The 24442-nt window shown below is 40.4% G+C and overlaps 2 protein-coding genes across 6 annotated transcripts in view; both read right to left on the reverse strand.

The window, feature by feature from the left end:
• SCN8A (sodium voltage-gated channel alpha subunit 8) overlaps nt 1-7578 on the reverse strand; it is a 196648-nt gene extending 189070 nt beyond the window's left edge. Inside the window, exon 1 of the mRNA XM_081592339.1 lies at nt 7468-7578. The gene's annotated coding sequence lies outside the window, so the exon portion shown is untranslated. The remainder of the gene's footprint in view (nt 1-7467) is intronic.
• Nucleotides 1-24442, reverse strand: part of SLC4A8 (solute carrier family 4 member 8) — a 200260-nt gene that overhangs the window by 64221 nt on the left and 111597 nt on the right. For 2 of the 5 annotated variants that reach the window (XR_014082644.1, XR_014082646.1), the window contains exons 26-27: nt 13869-13968; nt 7802-7873 (exon numbers count right to left, since the gene is read on the reverse strand). Coding sequence is in view for 1 of the 5 variants with exons in the window: in XM_081592344.1 (XP_081448470.1) it covers nt 23468-23498 (31 nt within the window). In the remaining 4 variants the exon portion in view is untranslated. Of the gene's footprint in view, nt 1-7801; nt 7906-13868; nt 13969-22940; nt 23499-24442 lie in introns of those variants that run through there. The other 3 variants (XR_014082649.1, XM_081592344.1, XR_014082642.1) reach the window with 2 other exon arrangements.

Below are 24442 nucleotides of genomic sequence, written 5' to 3' on the forward strand. Positions count from 1 at the left end.
GAAAAATGAGCTACTTTTTTTATTGATTTCTTCCTTTATCAATCACTATCTAAAAATTTACAGTAACATTTTAATTTTGACTTTTTCTCCTTTCCCAAGTTCACTCTGATGGAAATGCTAATGATCAGTTAAATACTCAAAATGTAGAAAAAGGGAGGAAAATAAATGGCATGTATAATTCATAGTCTAGATAACTCATCCCTGGATAAATAAGCATTCACTGTATTTCTCTGATGTTCTTACTCCCCAGGAACTCAAAAGATTTTACAGCATAAAAATCACACTAATCAACTGAACATGAAAGGAGCCTGTTAATGTGTCTTTTGAGGGATTTCAGTGCTTTCCATTTCCAGATCCTGGGACAAGCCCAGTGAACGCAGGAAGCCTCTCACTACCGCAAACAGTGACTATAAAACCTCTGCAGACAACATTTTAGTTATCCTAACCCAATCCACTCCTTCCAGGATCAGGAGTGCTTCAGTTCCAAACTAAGAGCACATCTCAGATGCTCAGAGTCCCAGCTTTTCCCTGTTCCGCTCTGCTCAGTACTACACATTTCCATATACCTAGGGGAAATCAGAACTATTATCTACTTTCACCTTTGTTCTTTTAGACTAAGAGCCTCCCAGAACTTTTTCTACTTCAACTAGGTTACCCTCACCCCTCAGCAGCAATTTTTCTCTGAGCCCTACACCAATTTCAGCCTTGCATAAGCAAAAAAGTCCAGGTGATAATGGCCATAATTCCCCTATGGTCCTGGTTATAACTTATGTTGGCCATGTGGGAGCATTTATGAGGAGCCAAGCATGTGTTTATGTGCAAGAGAAATTAAGAAAGACAAGCAAACCCCAAGACATGATGACTTTTTAAAAAAAGTAGCTAGGATAGCTGCAGAAACGAAACAAGCATGTTACTTCAATGCCTCCTCTTTTCATCTATACTCTATTTATTGATAAGATACATCTTCTGCTCATTTTCCCTCATCCTTCCTGCTTCCAGAATGCTCTCCTTCAAAGGTACTCTTGCCCTCCCTCTGCCTATCCCAGAGTCTTTCATTATGCCCACTCACTAAGATATGTTTAGCTACCTAGGATAATGATAATTTCCTAAAATAATTTCCAAAATTGTTCACATTACTTGATTATATGAATATCAGAATATAACACCATTTAATAGAAAAAAAATCTTTAAGCATGAATTAACCAACCTGGGTCCCTGTCTCTACTCCATCATTTAATGGTCCCATAGTCCTGGACAACTCAAGCTAGGATACTCAATATCCTCAGCTTGAAAATGTGTAGAATAATATCTGTCTTACCTAACTCAAACAATCAACTCATCAAAAGATTTTTACAGTTTTTATAAACATAGAGTAATAATTAGGTAGATGGTTAACCATGAGACCTAAATGTAAGACACTCATTCAAAGAAAGCAGTTAGAAGACTATATAATTGAGGACTTCCCTGGTGGTCGAGTGGTTAAGACTCCACACTCCCAATGCAGGGCCATGGGTTTGATCCCTGGCCAGGGAATTAAGACCCCACATGCTGCACTCCCTGCCCACCCCCTCCCCGCAAAAATGACTACACAGTGGGAAAACCCAGAATAGTGCTGAAGACAAAAGCAACTCCAAACCTGTATAATCACTTAGCACAATTAAGACATCCAACTCGAGAATAAAGGGGAACCTCAGCCTTTGAGTCCATTCCATCTTCAGATCTCAAGCCATGGCTAAAACCAGCTCAGCTGCCTGCCAACTGGTGAGTGCCAGAGCATTCCTATTTGGTAAAAAGTCCTATTCTAGAATAGTTTGGGAATGAATGCGGAAAGAATTACTTTAGTAACTGTAGTTGCACAGAGGTGGTGGCGGTCAGCACTGCAACTGTACAGTAAAACTTTTCTCCGTTTACATTAGCAATGTCCATCCAAAGTCAGGATACCTCTTGACTCTATCCTCTGCCAGACTGAAGTTAAAGCAACCGTCTGCTTTTCAGACTACTGAAATTTAATATAGTACATATATACTATATCAAATACACATATAAATACACACTAAGCTGCTAAATCCCGAGAGGAAAAGGAACTAATATACACTGAGCTCTACGTGTCAGAAACCATAAGGAAACAGAGATTTCATTTAATCCCCACAAAAACCATGCCACGTAGGTATTATTATTCCTATTTTTACAGATGAGAACACCAAAGCTCAGATAGATTAAATAACCTATCCAAGGTGACAAAGCTAGTAGGTAGAAGAGTGGAGACTTGAACTTTAGTGTTGCCTATCCCCAAAGACCACACTGCTTCTGACTTTTTCCTCTCAATGGTGTAACCAGGACAACCTTCTTGGGTCTTCATTTCACCTTAATTCCTGATATGTACTTAACTGAGAGTCCTGGTTGTGTATCTATAACTGCACAAAGGGACAAAGAAAATTTTTCCAGATTTCTTCTTTGCCTTTTCTTTACATACATTTACTTCATGTTTCTGCACAAAATTATTCTTTTTAGGTTGACTCACTGGGCTAGATCTAATATGCTACCATTCAATATTTCAGCAATTAATATACATGAAGGGTGAAAGTTCTGTTCCCTTCTTTTAACACTTTAGTAGTCATAGTTTTTGAGCATGTTATCATTTTCTAAGCTGGTTCTTGCCATTTAAAGAGTGTTAGTGCTTAGTACAATGCTTTACACACAGTAGATGCAGAGAGAGAATGTGTACGGAGTCCCTGATTGGAAGTTTTCTTTATTCTTCTAGTTAACTGGCTATATTTGAGCCCAATTCTAAGAATAAATTCTTTTACATTAAAAATAATTTCTTGAAATTTTTAAAAAATGACTCCAAAAAAAAAAGGAAAATTGAAATCTAACAGTCTAGCAGTTAAGTCTCTAAATGACTAACTAGTAGACTGTGAACTTAAGAGTTTAAAAGGTTTGGTTTTAAAATACTTATTTTTATTATCCTGAATAACTTTTGCAAGTGCTCCTTTCCCTCTTTACAGAAAAACCAAAACAAAACTGAAATAACCATAAAACACAATTGTTTCACTAACAATGACTTTTCCCCCATTTTTCACATATTAAAATATTTCTGTAATAAGTATACTTTATTTTTATAATTATGGCAACTCATCTCTGAATAAACTGTTTCTTGTTTTTGTTTTGTTTTGTTTTTTGCCAACTGCAGGAACCACCTACACCCCAGAGCACTCTACTCAGACATTACTGTTTATACAGTTAGACGCTGCTTGAGCTATACAAGTTTCCCTGTGCCTGGTCCCAGGTCACTCTATGTAGAGTTGTCCCCAGGCTGCCAGGAGCTGGGACACTGCTAGGAAAAGGCAAGACTCAGAGTGGAAAGAATGGTACCTCTGAGGAGCTGCAGAGGAGGCAGCCCTTAGGGCGAGCAGAGAGGTCAGGAGTATAGGCTTAAGCCAGGGCCCAGGGGCAACATTCCCTGAGACAAGTCAAGCCCCAGTCCTCTCTGAGGTTTCCAGAACAAAGGCTAGGTGTGGAGAGAGCAGGGGGTGTGACCTCCAGGCACTGCTGAAGCTAGGGGAGCATGGCACAGAGGTCTGCATGATGGGCGTATAACCTGTGGCAACTGGGCCTTCCCACGACACTGGGTGATGAGTATCTGTTCTGGGGGAACCCTGCACCATGGCTGGGCTGGAGCACCCAGCACTAGGCTTGGGGGCCATGGGTCTGCTGGGGTGGGCCAGCTGCTGCCCACACCCTACTTTAAGCAACTGCTGAATAAATTGCATTTTTAACACTTTCTAAACAGTGTGGTTTTATTTTCCTTCTCAGATATAATCTAGGAATTAAGTATTCATTAATTCATGCATGTGGCTCTAGAACAACTTGTTATATACTATCAGCACATTAAAGATAATTATTTTTCTTTCCATTCAAGAATGTTTTCCTTGCTTTAGGTGGATATGTCTTTATCTTTGTATTCTTTTCAAGCAGGTGCAGGTTTCTTATATAATCTCTATAGAACACTGAATGTCAGTCTTGTCTTAGTAAGAAGCACAAGAATGACATCTGCCCCTGATCACGCCCAATTTATATGTCCTTTAACTTTGCAATGACACAGAAATACTTCAGTCACAGTGGAATCCCAGTGGAATGAGCTGCTTTATGTGAGGTCTCATATAAGGGGATCCCTGTGCTGGTTGGATGGCATTCCCAACTCGATGGACATGGGTTTGGGTAAACTCTGGGAGTTGGTGATGGACAGGGAGGCCTGGCGTGCTGCGATTCATGGGGTCGCAAAGAGTCAGACACGACTGAGCGACTGAACGGAACTGAACTGTGCTAGGTGGGAGATCCATACAAGCTGAATTTTATGGTCCTCTTCACTATTTTAGGATTTTAAAATATTTTTTTGACAAATTACTTTGGTGAAACAATGAATCACATACCAGCCTCTGCTGTGTCAAGTCCTTTTCCTAGCTCACTGTTCAAACCAACCCAAATAACATGCCCTTCTGATCCAGCTTAACTTAGCAAGCCAGGTGATTAGTTTGGGAGACCAAAATCTCATAACATTAATAGTTTCTTGCTACTTGAAATTATCAAAATGTGCTGAAATAATGCAGTCAGCAAAATGTCACTGTGTGACTTACATATGGATCTGTTGCAGCCTGTAAAAACACTGTCTCCATGAGGGACAGCCAAAATGAAGAGTTATGTGGGAGTAATAAAATATGATAACTAGGTCTGCAACTTCAAGTATAAACCAAGCTGCGCATGCACACACGCGCACACATCTACAGGAGAGCCTGCTGATCTAAAAGCAAGAAAAACCCAAACCATGTCCAGCATGTATGCACTGCACTAGCAGGCCTGCCAGGGAACTGTCCTTTCAGCACCATGGCAAGAAACCCTGGCGTAAACCTTGATACAGTCAACCAAAGCTGGGCAAGCTGGGCCCTGAGAAACGTTTGTTAGAGACCCTGCAAAGAAAGCAACAAGAGACAGTATGGTTGTTTGTTTTCAATACACTATCTGCCATTTCATAATCCTTTATTAATTTAAAATAAAATCCTTCAAATATTTTGATAAAAGTTGACAAAACCCCAAAAGAAAACCGAAGATGTATTAAGTCAGCCTCTCAAACTGAACCCAAAAAACCAGTAACTGGCCTGCACTGTCAAGAACTGCGCTGCAGTACCCACCAGCAGCACTACTAAGAAACAACACATTTACACATACACTGTATCAGATGTCCACAGAACACAGAACATGCTTAGAGCCCTCTCCAGGGACAGCCTCAATTTCTAGGACAGACAATGTTCACTGAGTGCCGAGCCATCACTACCACCCCCCTTCCAAGCAATCAAATTCTCTTTCAGGAAGAAATGAAGGCCTTGTGGGTCATGGGCTCCAAAGAAAAAATGCTGCAGTATTTCAAGAGCCAGGTTAAAGGCAATATATTACAAAGCTTTCAGCATTTTAAGTCTGATTCCCCCAAGATTTCTACCAGGAGGGTACCGGATGGTAATGTTACCCAGCCATTTGCATTACACATCAAAAATAAAAATTTTTTTCTTAAAAAAAAAAAAAAGTCTCCCAACCACCATTATCTTCTAATGCACGTGGAGAAAAGAGAAGTACAGAAAGGCAGTGAAAACCTACCACACCCGAAATCTCCCTTGGAAAACTAAAACACCCCCAGCCTTAGCACACCCCTACCTCTCCGAAGGCTCTCCAGGTTCAAACTTGAGAAACAGTTACAAAAAGTGCCTTCCCCCTTGGCCCCCAGAGCCCTCACCCACACTTCCTGCCTCCATTCCGACTTCTCTGGTGCCCACTGTGCATGCATTAAAACCAATTTTCCCTGTTTGGTAGCGTTTGCTCCATGTTAATTATTTCTCCCTCCCCCTGAATAGCCAGATGCAATGCAAAGTTTCTTCTCCAACCCTCCCCCACTTCCCAAACAGATGACATCCTTTTATTATGGATACTGATACTGAACCTTGGAGTCTCCGGATGTAAAATGTATTCCCCCATGTTTCAAAAACTGCAGTGTAAGTGAGGAAGAGGGCACAGGGTGGGGTACCTGGAAGGAATGCATGGTTTGAAAAATCATATTTATCAGACTGAAAAATGATTCCTACTCCATACCACTTCGAAACTGGGGCCCTTGAAGGGGTCTGAAAGCCCTGGCTGAGCCCCCCGAAAGTTAACTGCCAAGTCTCCACTGGTGGTTGCTGCTGGCACGGAGAAGATGGAGCTGAGCTCTCAGGAAAAATGCAGAGGTTTTGCAGTCCCCCGAGTATCAAGAGAGAACTACAGAGCAGGGGTCCAAGCCTGTGCAGCTGGGCAGTCCTGTAAGCCCAAAGCTAGCAGCAGCCCAGGGTGCTCGCTGCCGGTGGCACGGTGGGGGAGGGCAGGAGAGAGGAGAGGAACAGGCTCTGCATCGGGTGGCGTAGGGGTGGGGGTGGGGGAAGGGGATATTCTCAAAGTGATGTACTCCCTAATGCAGGAATCCTAGCCTGCCGAGGAAGGTCCCGGGGGCCCCCAACACAGCCCCAGAGCACCCTGTCGGGAGGGGGACGGACGCATCCGAGTAAAGGACAGGGGAGTCCCGGCTACCCTAAGAACCCACGAGCCCCTGGCTTCTGCAGTTGGTAACAATCTGGAGCTGGATGGGGGAGAAGGATGCAGTAAGACATGGGGGAGGGGGTAGAGCTAAGGAGCTGCTCTGGAAGATCCGGACAGCGCTGCCCTTCCAATGCAACCGGGCAAGGGGCCCCGACTCTGTCCAGGCTCTGGGATACAGGGAGGAGGGGGTGCTGCACCACGGAAGGGGCGCCGAGGGCAGCCAGCGTCCCCTTGTGCAGCCAAGAGCGGAGGAGAGAGAGGCTGTATGGGGATGGGGGCCAGTGGTCCTCAATTCTCCTCAGGGATCCCCGATAAACACGTTAGAAGGAAGCAAGACTTCCAAGCACCTGTACAAAACCGGGAGGGCAGAAACCCCGCTCTATAGCCCCTAGAGCCCCGCCGCGCACTCTGCGGCAAAGCCCCTGACTGGAGATGGGCGAGCCCCGCTCCAGGGTCCCGAGGCGAGAAACGGAACCCGGCGGACGAGGAGCGGCGCCGGGGCAGAGGTTCTGGGGCGACTTACGGCAGCGGCGGCGAGGGAGGCAGCGGCGGCCCTAGCGCGGGGCCCGGGAGGCGCGGCCGGACTGCAGAGGCGCCCAGGATGCGGCGGGCGGGACTGCGGTGGGCGCCATCTTGGAGCGCTCCCCGCGCCCGCCCCCCGCGCCGCCCGAGTCCTTGCATAATTGATGACTCGCGCCCGCCGCGCGCCACCGCGCGCGCCACCGCCGCCGGGCCCCCCGCCCACCCCGCCCCCGCGCCGACCCCCGGCGCGCGACCCCAGCCTGCCCCCGGCCCCGGCCCGCGCACGCCGCCCCCGCCCGCCCTCCTGCCTGCGTCCCGAGGCCCACCTACCCCTGCAGGGCGCGCCCGTTCGCTCGCGGCGCTCCGCGCCGTTCGCCCGTCCGCTCGCTGGCTGTCAGGCCGGCGTCCCCGCGCCGCCCGGACCGGATCCGGGGCGAGGGAGCAGGGCGCCGGTAGGGGGCGCCGCGCCGGAGCGCCTCGCGAGCGTCCCCGGGCCCGCCTCCCCGACGCCCCCACCGAGCCGCGCGGGAGGGGCACCCGGGCAGAGCGCCGGGACGCGGCCGCGGAACGCTGGCGGGCTGTCAGCCAGCGCGCGGGCGTTGAAACCCGAAAGGTGCTATGTGGACTCGAGGGTCCTGTGACCCTTGTAAATGCCAAGCCTTACCTTTTTCCTGAACGACAGTCGCAGAAAAAAATGTCCAGCAATATTGCAGTGCTCAGTTGGAATTTCTGACATCTGTAAACAACCAGGAATTCAATTTATCCGATCTTTGGCCATCGGAGAAAAAACAAAACAAAACGCAGAAGTCAATCAACAGCATTTGGAGCCTTGTGATTCAGTAGACAGGGAGCCCTGGTAGGAGGAGGAGGGAGACATCCCTTCCCCCAGACCTGAAACTAAAATTCACCTTAATCTTTTTGAACCTCAGTTTGTCCATCTGTAAAGTAGGCACAATCATTTGAATTGCTTACTCCACACTCTCTTAGGAAGGATCTAGATAATGAATGTGTGGACTCTTAGCACTTTATTGTGCCTCTCATAGATATTTCTTTCTACAGCAAGTTCACAGCTAAGAGTGAGAGTGTGGTCAGGCTGCCACTTAGTAACTGGGTAGCCTTGGACGTGAATAACTCTGAGCTTCAGTGTCATCTGTAAAAGAGTACAATCATACGACCAGCCTGTAGGTTTGTTGTGATAATTAAAGAGGAGGTTACATTTTACACACTTAAAACACTTATCTGGCACACATAGTGTGCCCACTATATACATTTTAAAATAGCTTTTAAAATAGCTTTATGGAAGTATATTTGATATAGAATAAACTGCATGTCTAGAGTGAACAGTTGTGATGTATGTATACATGGAACTATCAACAACCATCAAGGTAATGAACATACCCATCACCTCCAAAAGTTTCCCCGGGCCTCTGTGTAATCCCTCCATATATCACTCTCCGGCACTCACTCCCTCTCCAGGCAGCCACAGTCTTCTATTACTGTATATTAGTTTGCGTTTTCCAGAATTTTAAACAAATGGGATCGTACCGTATATACTTTCTTTGTATGGCTTCTTCTACTCAGCATAATAATTTTGAAATTATTCTGTTGTTGATTATTCAGTCGTCTATCAATAGTTCTTTCCCTTTTATTGCTGAGTAATATTCATTATAGAGATATACCACAATTTGTTTATCTAATCACGTGGTGATGACATATAGGTTATTTCCAGTTTTGTCTCATTATAAATAAAGCTGTCATGAGTACCTGTGTGCACATCCTTGTATGAACATGTGCTTTTATTTCTCTTGGGTTTAAATTTCTAAGAATGGAACAACTGAGTCCTATTGTACATGTATATTAAGCATATTAAGGAAGGGCCAAACTACTTTTCAAAGGTGTGTCATTTTCCATTCTTACTAGTGGTAAATGAGAGTTTCAGTTGCTCCCCATCCTTGACAATATTAGGTGTGGTCAGTCTTTTTCATTTTAGCCTTTCTGACAGGTGAGAAGTGTTACCTTAGTGCAGTTTTGATTGGCATTTCCTTAATGACTAAAGATACTGAGCATCTTTTCATGGGTTTATTTGTCATCAGTAAGTGCTCTTGGGTGAAGTTTCTATTCAAGTCTTTTGCCTATTTTTTTCAGTTGGAGTGTTTGTTTCTCATTAATGAGTTTTGAGGGGTGTTTATATATTCTGGATACAAGTCTTTTTTGAGATATGAGAGTTGTACATATTGTCTCTCAGTCTGGGCGTAACTTAATTCTCTTAAAGTTTTTCAAAGTGCAAAAATTCTTGATTTTTATGAAGTCTGACTTATTTTCTCCTCGTTTATGGATCTTGCTTTTGGAGTCATATATGTTTTTTTTCTTTGACATGGATATCTAGTTTTTCCTGCACTATCTGATTACCCATACACATTTGTCAAAAATCAGTTAATCAAGTATGTTAAGGGTCTAATTCTGGCCTCTCTATTTTATTTCATTGATCTTTTTGTCTATCTTGACTCTAAGACCACATTGTCTTGATTGCTTTAGCTTTTTAATAAATCTTGAAGTCAGATAATATAAGCCCTCTGACTTTGCTTTTCTTTTTTAATATTGATTTAGCTATTCTAGTTCCTTTGCATTTCTATATGAATTTTAGAATCAGCTTGTCAAATACTGCAAAAAAGGCCCTTGGGATTTTGATCAAGATTGCATTGAATCTACAGATCTATTTGGGGAGAATTGACATTATTATAACAACATGATGTATGATTCCATTTATTTCTGTTCTCTTTAATTTCTTTCAACAATGTTCTGTAGTTTTCAGGATACAGGTCTTGTTCACCTTCCTGGGATTTATTCCTAAATATTTCATATTTTTGATGCTATTAAAAAGTGTTTTTGTCTTTTAGCCACTCCACATGGCATGTGGAATCCTAGTTCCCCGACCAGGAATCAAACCTGTGCCCCCTGCAGTGGAAGCTCAAAGTCCCAACTACTGGACCATCAGGGAAGTCCCAGTGCTTTTATATTTTAACTTCTGATTATTTATTGGTAGTATATAAAGTACAATTAACTTTTATATATTGATCTTATGTCCTGCAACTTTGCTAAATTCACTTACTAGCTCTACTAGATTTTTTGTAGATTCTATCAGATTTTCTTCAGAGATGATTGTGTCACTGGCAAATAAACACAGTTTTGTTTCTTCCTTTCCAATCTGAATGCCTATTATTCCTTTTTCTTACCTTATTGCAATAGCTAGAATCTCTAGTACAATATTGAATAAAAGTGGTAAGAGCAAAAAGTCTTCCTCACCTTAGGGGGAATACATTTAGTCTTTACCACTAAATATGATGTTAACTGTAGGTTTTTCCTAGATACTCTATCATGTTGAGAGGAGTGTCTCCTCTTTTTCTGCTTTCCTGAGAGTTTTTTAATCAGGAATGAATATTGAACTTTCTCAATCCTTTTTCTGCATATGGTTTTTCTTTTTAGTTTGTTAATACGGTGAATTACACTGATTGATTTTCAAATGTTAAACCAACCTAGGGTAGTGAACTGGTCACGGTGTATTATCCTTTTCATATATTGTTGGATTTGATTTACTAACATTTTGTTAAAAATTGTTGCATCTGTGTTCATGAGGTGTTTTGGTCTACAATTTTCTTGTAATGCCCTATTTCTGGTATTACAGTAATCCTGGCCTCATAGAATAGGTTAGGAGGTAGCCCTTCCTCTTCAGTTTTCTGGAAGAGTTTGTGTAGAATTTGTATTATTTCTTCCTTAAATGTTTGATAGAATTGCCCAAATAAAATCATTTGGCCCAGAGTTTTCTTTGAAGGAAAGTTTTAACTACAAATTAAATGTCTTTAATAGATTAGGGCCATTCAGGTTTTTTATTTCTTCTTGAGTGAACTTTGATAGTTGTGTCTTTCAAGGAATTTCCATTTTATCTAAGTTGTTGGATTTATAGTCATAGGGTTGTTCATAATAATCCCATATTTTTCATTTACTACCTATAGAATCAGTAGTGATGCCAACTCTCTCATTCCTGAGATTGGTAATTTATGACTTTTCTCTCTCTCTCTTTTTTTTTCTGATTAGTCTGGCTAAAATTTTATAATTTTTACTGACTTTCCCAAAGAACCACTTTTTGGTTTCACTGATTTTTCTCTACTGATTTTCTTTGTTTTCTGTCATTGATTTCCACTCTGATCGTTATTATTCTGCTTACTTTATTTCATTTGTTCTTTTTCCCCCTAGATTCTTAAAGTAGAAACTGAGGTCATTGATATGAGACCTTCTCCTTTTACAAAACAGGCATTTATTGTTATACATTTCTCTCTAAGTACTGCTTTAGCAGCAAACCACAAACTTTGATATGTTAGATTTTCATTTTAATTAAGTCAAAGAAACTTTCTAATTTCCCTTTTGATTTTTTCAGTGTTTCATGGATTATTTAGAAGTATATTATCTAATTTTCAAATATTTAAGGATTTTCCATCTATCTTTCTGTTATCAATTTCTAATTTTATTGCAGTTTGGTCAGAGAACATGAATTGTATGACTTGAATCCTTTAAACATTTTTGAGACTGTTTTTAATAGCCCAGAATATGAGTTATCTTGGTAAATATTCCATTGTATTCTCTGCTGTTCTATAAACATTAATTAGGTTGAGTTGATTAATAGTAATGTTCAAGTGTACTATATTGTTCTATATCTTTATTGATTTTCTTTCTACTTGTTTATCAGTTATTGAGAGAAGGATGTTGAAATCTCTGAATATAATTGTAGATTAGTGCAGTTCTAGAAGTGTTTGCCTCATATATTTTGAAATTCTGTTTTTAGGCACATTAGTGTTTAGGATTGTTATGTCCTATTGATGAATTAACTTCTTTATTGTTACAAAATGACCTTCTTCATCCCTGGTAATATTTTTTGCTCTGAAATTTACTTTGTCTAATATAGACAAATACTGGCATGGTATTTCTTTTCATATTTAAAATTTTTTAGTTTAATTATAATTTAATTATAATTTTTTAAATTATAAAGATAATTTATATCTTTTTATTTAAAATGGGTTTCTTTTGGGCAACATCTGGTTGAGCCTTGTTCCCCAGTCCCCCACACCTGCCATCTAACAAGTTATGTTTTTCAATTGGGGTGGTTAGACAATTTACAGTTCATGTGGTTATTAATATGGTTGGGGTTAAATCTAACATTGTGCTGTTTATTTCCTGTTTATCTTTCTATTCTTTGTTTCTCCTCTTTTTATGCCTTATATTGATTAATGGGTATTTATTTTATGAGGTAATTATAAAGAGAAGGAATGGAAATGAAATCCACAAAAATGGCTAAGCAGAATTACTAAAAGCTTTATGTAGTATAATTTATAAGAAAGCCAACGTGTAAATAAGTTAGAATTTTGAGGTTATAGATTTTTAAAAAATTCAATCTCATGACATGGAGAAACTCATTCTTCTTCCTTGCCTTTGTAAATAGTTTTTATTTTGCATTTTTGAAACTCTATGATTGTTATAGTAAGGATGTATGTCCTTGATACTAAACTGGCTTTTTCTGAAAACCAGACCCTTTGGAGCTATCATTAGACATTATTTGCCAAAGAGTGAGAGAGAACAGAGTTCTATATCCTTTCTCCAATATTTTAACAAACTTGGAAATTCAGCCTCATGGGATTACATGGGGTTCATGTAATAGAATTTGTTACTTTTAAGCTCCATACAAACTTTTCAAAATTTAAGAATTTTTGCTGACTTCATGAGAATCTTTGAAGGCATCAAAAATGTCAAGGATTTCCTTTAACAAATAAGCTCATGTCTGAAAAAATTTTAATACACCTAGAAATGAGTTTACATTTAGAAAAATGAACGAGGGATGAGACTTACCCAGGGTTGCTCCAGGGGCAAAGCTAAGACCAGGGTTGGGAGTTTCTAGAAGATAAGTGCCAGCTCAGTATGAGGAAGGATGTTCTAATAGAGCTGATCGGCAGCAAATCAGACTACCCCAAAGAAAAGAGGCAAAAGCATTTGCTCAAGGAGAAACCGTTAGATCAGTCGTTCTCGACATTTTTAGGATCAAGGACCCATCCGAAAATCTGATGAAAGCTATGAACTTCTTTTTCTTCCCAGATAAATTCACAGATCCATGCACACACATGCACATATACTAACACACAGCTTTACATTCTCTTGTGAAACTCATCCTTGACCCCAGGTTAAGGATGACTGATGTACACGTATGTTTAAAGTGTGAAGTGGGACATGTCCCTTCCCACCCTGAGAGCCTGTGACCCTCTTGTTCTGTCTCCATCCTTACCCACTACTTTTAGAGGTCACCTAGGGTTTCCTGATGGAAATGCAGCAGAAGTACTTTCCCTCTTTGAATGTTCTGCCTGGCTTTTCATCTCTACCTTTTGACCCAATAATAATTTACTTAATCTTCTATCCCTCATTCCAGACATTACTGCTTCCTCTAAATTTACTGTTCCCTTCAATGGTAACAGGATTTAATACCTTAGCTTTCTGTGATGCCACCAGACTCCAGTCTGGAGATTTTATCTCTGAGATTACTCCTAATCTCCCACACAGAAATATTGGTGGTGTGGAGGACATTATTCACTCTAGTCTTCCTTTTCTCTGCAACCAGTGTGAAATCCCCCACAATAATATACACTATGTAGGCTTGTGGACTTTTGGACTATCCTACTTTTGGTTGAACTTACTTTTGGCTTGTAGTTGTTGCCTGTTGTTTAGTCACTAAGTTATGTATGCTTCTTTGAGACCCCATTATAGCCCACCAGGCTCCTCTGTCCATGGGAGTTCCTAGGAAAGAATACTGGAGTGGGTTGCTGTTTCTTTCTCCAGGGATCTTCCTGACCCAGGGATCGAACCCACATCTCCTGCACTGGCCAGCAGATTCTTTAACCACTGAGTCACCAGGGAAGCCCCCTCCCAAGATTGGCCCTTGTTAGGCCAACAGTCTCTGACTTCATCTCCTATCTGTACCCATACCACACACACTCACTGGCCTCCCTCATTACTCAGAGACACCAGCCAGGGCTTTTGCACTTGCTGATCCTTCTGTCTGGATCAGCCTTCTTCTCTCTTCCTCCAGACAGCCACAGGGTGTTCCCTTACTCCCTTTAAATATAAACTCAGATATCTCTTTTGCAGTGATGCCTTCCCTGGTCATCCTATCCAAAATTTCAGTTCTACCCCCAATGTTTCCAATCCCCCTTCCCTGCTTTATTTTTCTCTTTAGCAAATATCATTATTTAGCATACTGTCTATTGTATTTATTTGTCTTGTCTATTGTCTGACTCTCCCACTAGAACATAAACTCTGGTAGGGCAGGGATTTTAAGTCTGCTTTATTCACTGCTTTATCCTCAATACCTAGAAGAAGATCTATCGAGCACTCAAAATAAATATATTGAATGAATGACAGAAGGAAACTAAAATGGAAAAAAAAATAAGGTGTTAGCACAGGGTTAGATGAACAGATCCATGGAACTGAATGGAAATCCCAGAAACAGATCCCCATGTATATAAATCCTTGATGTTTGACCATAGTTGATATTGCAGACCAATGGGGAAATGACAGACTTTTCAATAAATGGTGCTAAAATTGGATAACCACATGGAAAATAATGAAATTATACTACTTCCATGTGAAATAAAGATCTCAATGTGAAATATAGAACTATAAAAGCTTTGACTCTAATACTGAAGAATAACTACATGGCCTCAGGCAAAAGAAGGAGTTCTTAAACAAGACACAAAAAGCACTATCTGTAAAGGAGAAGATAAATCCAGTCCTGATCAAATTGAATCTTTATTTTCCAAAAGTTACCATAAAGAAAGTGGAAAGACAAGGCGTGGGATAGGGAAAATATCTGAAACACATATAACTGGCACAAGGCTAAGATTAAGAACTCTTGCAATCAAACCACCATTAGAAACTAGGCACAAGACTTAAGCGCTTCACATGAAGAGAAATCTAAATGATCAATAAGCACATAAAGAGGTGTTCAACTTTATTAACAGTGAAAAATCAAATTAAACCCTCAATGAAGTGCCTACCAGATTAACAGAAAAATTCCAAATCTGACAGTGCCAGTGTGTTGGCATAGATGTGGGACAGGGAGATCTTTCATATACCACTAATGGGCACCCTTGTGAGACAGAATGGAATTATCCAGTCAAATTGAAGACAAGCATATTCTATATCCTGGCAAGTTCACGCTCATGTGTGTACCTTAGAGAAACTCAGGCTCATGTGCACCAGGATACATGGGGAGAAAATTTTCATAAAAGCAATGCTTACCATGGTCAAATGCCCTTCAACCCTAGAATGAATAAGTTAAATGCAGTACAGTCACAGAAAAGACGACAACAATAAAAATGAACTAATGGCACCCCACTCCGGTACTCTTGCCTGGAAAATCCCATGGATGGAGGAGCCTGGTGGGCTGCAGTCCATGGGGTGGCTAGGAGTCGGAGATGACTGAGCGACTTCACTTTCACTTTTCAGTTTTCACTTTCACACACTGGAGAAGAAAATGGCAACCCACTCCAGTGTTCTTGCCTGGAGAATCCCAGGGACGGCAGAGCCTGGTGGGCTGCCGTCTATGGGGTTGCGCAGAGTCGGACACGACTGAAGCGACTTAGCAGCAGCAGCAGCAGCCCCACATGAAACAACATGGATGACTCTCACAAACATCGTGTTGGACACAGAAGCAAGACACAAAGTAGATAGAGCTGATTACTCTTTATATAAAGTTCAAAAACAGATCAACTACATTACATAAATTAGGGATCAGATATAGGTGGTAAAATATAAAGAAAGGCAAGAAAATGGTTATCACCAAGGTCAGGACAGTGATTGCCTCTGTGGGGGAAGGAAGGAAATTATAATCGAGAAGGGACAACTGAAGGGCTTCTTGGGGGCCAACAATGTTCTGTTTCTCAACTTGGATGGCATTTTACAGGTCTTTGTTTTCTGATTTGTCTTGGAAATATACTCTCTGTTGTATGTATGTCTTCATGCCCTCTGCTGTATGTATGATGCATTTCATAATAAAATTTTTAAATGTGGAAAAAGAAGAAGAAAGCTTGCAGCTGTAAACACTAGAGACAGAAGTTAAAACATCTAAGAAAATATAGTCCTGTTAAGAAAATGGAAATATTGGATCAATTAAAGAGTGAGATGTCACATATGCCTGTGGCATAGCTTTGTGTTTTGGATGATCCCACCATAAGTACTAGGTAAAAATAAGAAAAATCAATTTGTAAAACAGTTTCAGCAGGTATTCTAGCCAGTGTACAGAAATATTCTCATCATCTGAGATAAAGTAACAAGAGTCTGAAACAGTCATTTAAAATTTTCAGTTATACTTGAAAATTGTATACTAGTGTGGTGTATTACTAAAGTCAATACAAACTACAACAACAGATGTACACTGTAATCCCACTGGCTAAGCACAGTACAATTTCATTTTTCATATGCAGCCTAATGGGCAGCAGGGAGGAGGAGTAAAGTAGTTTTGCTCCGCAGTCATTCAGGAACTTCCTGGATGTCAACAATCAGCTTGCAGACCCCACAGAAAGTTTTATGGTTACATCATTTCTGCCCACATTCCATTGGCCAGAGTCTAATCACGTGGTCCGACATGCAAGGAATGATGGAAAACAAAGATCTTTGCTAGAAGCCACTTGTTAGCAGCAGCTCTATATTGTGCGAGGGGAACATGAGACTCCATGAAATAGCTGGACTTCACTGCCATAGTGGTATTCATTATTTTATATATTTTTGAAAATTTCAGAATATATATTTTTTGACCCTCAAGCTTCCACTGTACATCAACTACAGCATTGTTATAGTATGTTGTCTAAACTGTAAACTTCATATTGATAAGAAATGAGTCTTTCAGTCAAACCTCAACATGAATCAGCCATGACGGAAAACAGCAAAATTCTGTAAAGCGATTATCCTTCAATAATAAATAAATAAATTTTTAAAAAAGATAATCATCAAAGAAAAAAGAAATGACTCTTTCATGTTAACAGGTAAGAGCACACAGAAAAAGTCTAACCCCCTCCTCCTATTTTACATAAAAGTTGACATAGTGTACAAAGTGTTCTGCATCTTGCTTTTATCACTTAACAGTATATCTTGGGACATTTCCAATGCCTTTACATAAAGAGCCTCCTCATTCTTTGTTATAACTGCATAGTATCCCACCATATGGATGCTTTGTCATGTCTTTAAGCAGGGACAGGTCCTATACCCCTAGTGCCTAATATAGCACCTGATACATAGGGAGGGTACTTTATAAATGTTTGAAAATGAATAACTCTGCCCTCAAGAAGATGGTAGTATAATAAAGCATATAAACCTAGACATGAAGAAGGCCAAGAACATGGTATATTATATAACATTATACTCGACGCATTAAACAAGCAGAGGTAATTTATTTTAAAGGTAATTATTCAAGTGGGACATGATGTCTAAGAGCCCATGTTCTGAGCTCACGTTCAGACCACCTGAGTTGCAATGTGACTCTACCATTCACTAAGTATACAACCTTGGGCAAATGATTTACTCTCACTGTGCCTCCATTTCTTCACCTTTCAGTTGGACTAACTAAATGGGAAAATACACATTAAAACTTTGCACCATTCCTGGCATATCCCCAGCGCTCAGTACAGGTTAGACATCATCTCAGATGAGATGGGGCTAACAGAGGCAGGCTCATGGAGGTGTGTTTTGATGGGAAAGGAGGAGGGTGTTACAAATAATACAAAGGTCTCAACAGGAAGGAATGCCGGGAGCAAAGGTGTAGCCATAGGATCCCTAACGACCCTGTGGGGGATGTCAACAGATTTGTATTTGGAACACAGACAGCTTCCTGAGGAGTAATGAAAAAATGAGATTGGTGAGATGTAGCCTCTGACAGCAAATTGAAATTTGTGATTAATACCAGTGTAAGTCAGAGAGATGACATTGCATAGCTCTGTTTCAGGAAGATAATTTTAATAAGCAGTGTTCAGGATAGATCAGAAAGATAAGTGAAAGAGAAAAATTAATACTGTGTGATGATCATTTCAGTGTTTCAAAACATCAAATCAATGTGTTGTGCACCTGGAATTGACAGTGTCATAGGTCAATTTTAACTTTGATTTTCCTGACTAGCCAAATGCATTGATAAAAAAATTAACATCATGTTCCTACTTTGTGTAGATTTTGGCACTTCATAAACTTAATCTCATTTTGTTCTCACTCAGCTCTGTGATGAAGGTATCATTAGCCCTGTTGCAGAAACGGCCTGACTTGAAGAGGCTGTGCTGTCCACAGCTGGAGAGCAAAGCAGCAGCAAAGTTAAGCAGAACCTGAACTTGTCTGACTTCAAAGCAGAGGTGTGCCAGGACTGACACATACAGCCTTGCAAGAACTGATAGGCAAAATTTCAGGAATTTTGTGAGCATTTGTCAAGCAGTTAAGTGATACAAACTTAAGTGAGGCAAAACTTACACTCAAATTATATTTAAAACAAGAGAATAAATACTAAAAATTCATCACTTCCTAAATACTATCACTACCTGTGATAGTGTCTGTGCTTTTAAGGTTATTTACATCTTTTGGATCTGTAGAGTGGAAATACTAAATAATGTTGTGCTACTCTGAATCTCTTCCTAACTACAGTCAGTAAGATCATGTTGATAGCTTGAAATTGACCGTGATTGGAGTATTTACAACATAACAAATGGGACACATTACAATTCAGGACTTGATTTATCATTTTGCCAATTGTCTAGATTTAAGAAGGTGGTGGGAAAATGTTAGAAATGTAGACTAAATTTAAAAGTGTGTTGTGTCTATACCTACCACATTTTTCAAAACACAAAAACATTGAGGAACGATTCTTTCAGTATTGGAAGACTATTATCTGATTCAGCAAGGAAGTCACTTACGTCATTGACAAACCAGCGAAGTTTCAACATATGTCTTTGCGGTTCATTTTGCTCTTATTCATTAATGTAAACAAAAACATCAACCAACATTCATGACAAAACTGTACTCTTTTGTCAACTGCAACCATAGGTTGGCTATGGATACAGAGTTAGGGAAAAACCAACAAGAGCTTTCTGTGAGAATGCGTCGGCTAATTGGCTATATGGTTGTTGTTGTTCAGTCACTAAGTCGTGTCCAACTCTTTGCGACCCCATGTACTGCAGCACACCAGGCTTCCCTGCCCTTCACCATCTTCTGGAGCTTGCTCAAACGCATGTCCACTGAGTCAGTGATGCCATCCAACCATCTCATTCTCTGTCACTCTCTTCTCTTCCTGCCCTCAATCTTTCCCAGCATCAGGGTCTTTTCTAATGAGTCAGCTCTTCCCATCAGGTGGTCAAAGTGTTGGAGCGTCAGCTTCAGCATCCAGTCCTTCCAATGAATATTCAGGGTTGATTTCCTTTAGGATTGACTGGTTTGATCTCCTTGCTATCCATGTGACTCTCAAGAGTCTTCTCCAACACCACAGTTCAAAAGCATCAATTCTTCAGCTCTCAGCCTTCTTTATGGCCCAACTATCACATCCCTACATGACTACTGGAAAAACCATAGCTTTGACTAAATGGACCTTTGTCCGCAAAGTGATGTCTCTGCTTTTTAATACTCTCTCTAGGTTTGTCACAGCTTTTCTTCCAAAGAGCAAGCGTCTTTTAATTTCATGGCTGCAGTCACAGTCCACAGTGATTTTGGAGCCCAAGAAAAAGTCTATCACTATTTTCATTTTTTCCCCATTTATTTGCCGTGAAGTGATGAGACTGATGCCATGATCTTAGTTTTTTGAATGTTGAGCTTTAAACCAGCTTTTTAACTCTCCTCTTTCACCCTCATCAAGAGTCACTTTAGTTCTTCTTTGCTTCCTGCTATATGGTCATTTACAACAAAGAGTAGTATATTTAACAGTATTTGTAAGCTGTGTGCTACCTATCCTTTCTATCAGTAAAATTTATAATAAACATATATATGCACATTTTTCTAGAAAGCCAGTTGCTAAACATTTATCAACCCTTCAGTGCTCTAAGTTATCATATCACCTTGCCTCCCAAGGGGAGAGGGAGACCAGCCATGCTTCTCTAGATCAAGTTAGTGAATACCAGCCTCCATCAAACATAGTGTACTTATTTTAGGCAAACTGTGCTATTTTCTTTTAACCTTTTCCCTGATTTTATTCTAGGTCCTTGAAATACATCACTTCTTATTTTCAGCCCAAATTATGCAAGTATGTAAGACTTCCTCTAATTCTGTAAATAGTAATTTTCTGACTCTGCCTTTTCCTTCAACATACTGATTCATCAGTTCTAAGATGCACAATTTTTTTTTCACATTTTAACATCTCTGAAATTGAGAATCCTCTTATAGTCACTGTTGGCCCGGCAGCAGCTGTGTCACTCCTTCCTGTGTGTGAACTTGGCTATAGCCTTGGCCATACCTCTTCTATTGGCATCATTGCAGATGAGCTTAACTGATGTCTAAAACGTCCTTTAAAAGACTGCTAGCCAAAATAAAAGGTTACTGTAGTCACAGAACGGCACAGAAACAGAGCAACAGAGACAAACTTGTAGAAATAAACCAAACATTTCACTTTGGAGGAATGGCCAAAATGCTGATCCTCTTGTAAAGACCAGCCAAGAGCTTTATAAGACCGAAGAAAGGAAGAGGCCCACAACTAGATGAAGTTGTGTTCCATTTTGTATCTGACATACATATATGCAAAAGCAATGTCAATCAGAATATCATGCACCAAGCAAATACGGCAAATAAAGGGAGGAAAAATTGCCAAATCTCTAGGAATAAATAAAATTTGAGATTTGCTGAAATCTGATTACTAGTTTTATTTTCCTCTTCAATTCACGGATATATATCATCAAACATTGCTTTGCATGTATCTCAAATATCTTACATGTTTTGGTATTTAACTAGAGAAATAGAACAGCTACTTTGAAACCAAAAGAAGGCCATCTCCACATAGGATCTGTCCGAACTCTATATGCCTCTCTTTCCGTCTTCCTTCCTTTAGAATATAACAGCAACCAACTGCTTTTTTCAAATAACTTTTAGATTGATGCATAATGCACACGCAAAAAATGCAAACATTGTAAAGGTTTGCAGAGATGCTTCAAAGAATTACTACAAAGTAACCACCATACAGGTTAAGAAATAGAACATTAATAGTATCCAAGACAGGTACCCCCAGTTACTAACTCTACTCTCTTCCCCAAAGATAACCTCTAACAATATAGATTCATTTTGCCCATTTTTAAACTTTATATAAATAGAATGAGATAGTTTACATTGTTTTACTTTTATTTCTTTCACTCAATAACATGTTTGTGAAATTTATCATTAGCCCTATTCTCACACTGAATAAAACTTCAAGAGTGAGAAGGGAGAGTCAATGCTTTTCAAAAATATTGATAACCCTACTCTTAAGAGGCTTTGGGCTTCCCAGGTGGTGCTAGTGGTAAAGAACCCACCTGCCAATGCAGGAGACATAAGAGATGTGGGTTTGATCCCTGGGTCAAGAAGATCCCCTGGAGGAGGGCATGGCAACCCACTCTAGTATTCTTGCCTGGAAAATCCAATGACTAGCAGACTACAGTCCATAGGGTCACAAAGAGTCAGACGCAACTTAACCACACACCCATGCAAGAGACATTTGGATATTTTAATTGCTCTCTTCTCTTCCTCAATGTGAAAACATTGACCTTGCCTTACACTTTTTCCTTTCCCTATATTTTTTTGAGCTGGATTCCCTTTCTCACCACTTACCAGCACCAGCAGATACTAGATGCTTCCAGTGGGACCCCAGACAGCACTCCCATCTCCCCAGCCTCCCCATCAGGAGAAGAGGCTTATTCCTTGCTCTTGTCATAGTTGGCCAGTACCCAGGGCTGGTATAGTGCCTCACAGGAGGGCATCCAGAAACCCAGGAGTTTCCTTCTACCTTGTTGCTCTGCCATCTTCATGATGTTCCAAGATAAGGCACCACAACATTGACCTTGTGAGCAGTAAGATAGGGAGGGGGGAGAGAAAGGCCTGTTCCTCTCTTTAAGGGTACAATCTGAAAATTGCACAGGTTACCTTTTCTCATAACAGCCCATAAGCCAGAACTTTGTCATATGGCCACATTGAACTGCAAGGAAGAATAAATAGCTATCTTATTTCTGGAAGACCATGAGCCCAGGCTTAAAAGAAGGGGAGAGCTAATGTTGGAGAGCAACTGGCACTCCCTGCCACCCCATCTTTGGAGTTAATGCCAACTGAAATGCCAACACTTTTACTAGGTCCCCCTGCTGAATCCCCCAGTATCCAGAAGCACTGAATCCCAGCAGCTCTGCCTCTTAGCAATGATGCTCCTCAAAACATGCTCAGAACCCTTTGTACGTCTTGGATTCTCTCATCACTTCTGTGCACATGTCTTATCCCCCTACCAAGTGGAAATCTCCTTAAGGGCAGGATCCAAGTTGGATTCAGTTTGCATTTTCCATGCTAGGAAGCAACTCTTGCATTGAAATTGGTTCAAGTATTTATCCTGCCTTTCTGTGGGAACTATAAATAGGGATAACCAAACAGGTAAGGAGAAATTTCCTTTTATAGAAATATTCCAGCTAATATATAAAGAAGAAATGATAGGATTAAAATATCACCACTTCATAATTCCTAAAGAAATAATAATGGATTGAACATGACTGCTGACACCTCAAAAGGAAAGACAACCCTACACATTTTTATTTTTTTTTATTTTTTAATAAATTTATTTATTTTAGTTGGGGGCTAATTACAATATTGTAGTGGTTTTTGTCATACATTGACATGAATCAGCCATGGGTTTACATGTGCTCCCTATCCTGAACCCCCCTCCCACCTCCCTCCCCATCCCATCCCTCTGGGTCATCCCATTGCCCCAGCCCTGAGCATTTGTCTTATGCATCGAACCTGGAATGGTGTTCTGTTTCACATATGGTAATATACATGTTTCGATGCTGAACCCTACACATTTTTAAACCTCTGCAATTTGGGGGCTTCCCAGGTAAAGTTGGTAAAGAATCCACCTACCAATGCAAGACACGTGAGAGATGGGGGTTCAGTCCCTGGGTCAGGAAGATCCCCTGGCGGAGGAAATGGCAACCCACTCCAGTATCTTGCCTGGAAAATTCCATGAACAAAGGAGACTGGTAGGCTACAGTTCATGGGGTCACAAAGAGTTGGACATGACCAAGCACGTACACACATAATTATTAGTTTAATAGTATCATCCAGGACTCAGATGTTCAGTATTCCTCCTGAAATTACATAAACAAATGCAAATGGAAAGAATCCAAGTCAAAATTATGTAACAAAACAGCACTCCATCACAAAAGCATGTTAAATTGTAAGAGTGTTATTTTAAAACACTGGTACTTTAAGAAAATGATAGTCTTGAAAACCACAAAATTGCCAAATTGTTCTCTAAACTGCTAAGCAGATAAACATATGACCCTAACGAATGAGCTTGAATTTTTAAAAAGTCAAATTCAAATAAATCAGATAATTCACACTGAGATACAAAGTTTATGTGTCTTCTTCCCTCATGTCTTTGATTATAAAGGGGCAAACCATAATATAGGAAAATATACCTGATTTAAAGTGTGGTAAACAATTCTAAAAGTTGACCCAATTAATTAAGTATCTTTCATGGAACATCTCAAGTTTCCTAAATAATCCATATTTAGATAAAAAGGAAAAGATATTTACAGCCAGCACTTTTCTCCCATAGCCTCTGTCAATGTCAACAAAAAACTTAATATGTCAGTCTTGTATTTTAAGCTCACACTTCTGGGGCTACATTCTCAGGTTTTAACAAGGAAACTGCAAGTATAACTGCCCAGTGCATGGACTGTTTTACTAGTCCCTCAGGGACAGACTTTCAAAATGCTTGATTTCAATAATCCGATCCTGTGAGTAGATGGTTTACTCTCCACTTTGTAAATGTAACTGGGCTCTGTGAACTCTGATATCAGCTGATCAAGATTTGAGCCTCAGTTATGAAGGAAAACTGTCTCAATTCAACTTTTATTACCCTCATCATGAGTATGCAAGGTATGTAGACAAAAGCTTTTTATCAGCTAACTATATGAAAGATAAACACTGTAATAATTCATGCGATCCACAATGGGCAAAAGGAAAAGACTAGCTTCTGCTCAAGGAGAAAATTTTCAGACCTATGGAAAGGACACCAATACTAATA

Source organism: Giraffa tippelskirchi, chromosome 4, assembly GCF_054371585.1.
Source record: "Giraffa tippelskirchi isolate mGirTip1 chromosome 4, T2T-mGirTip1v1.2.pri, whole genome shotgun sequence".
Lineage (NCBI taxonomy): Eukaryota > Metazoa > Chordata > Mammalia > Artiodactyla > Giraffidae > Giraffa > Giraffa tippelskirchi.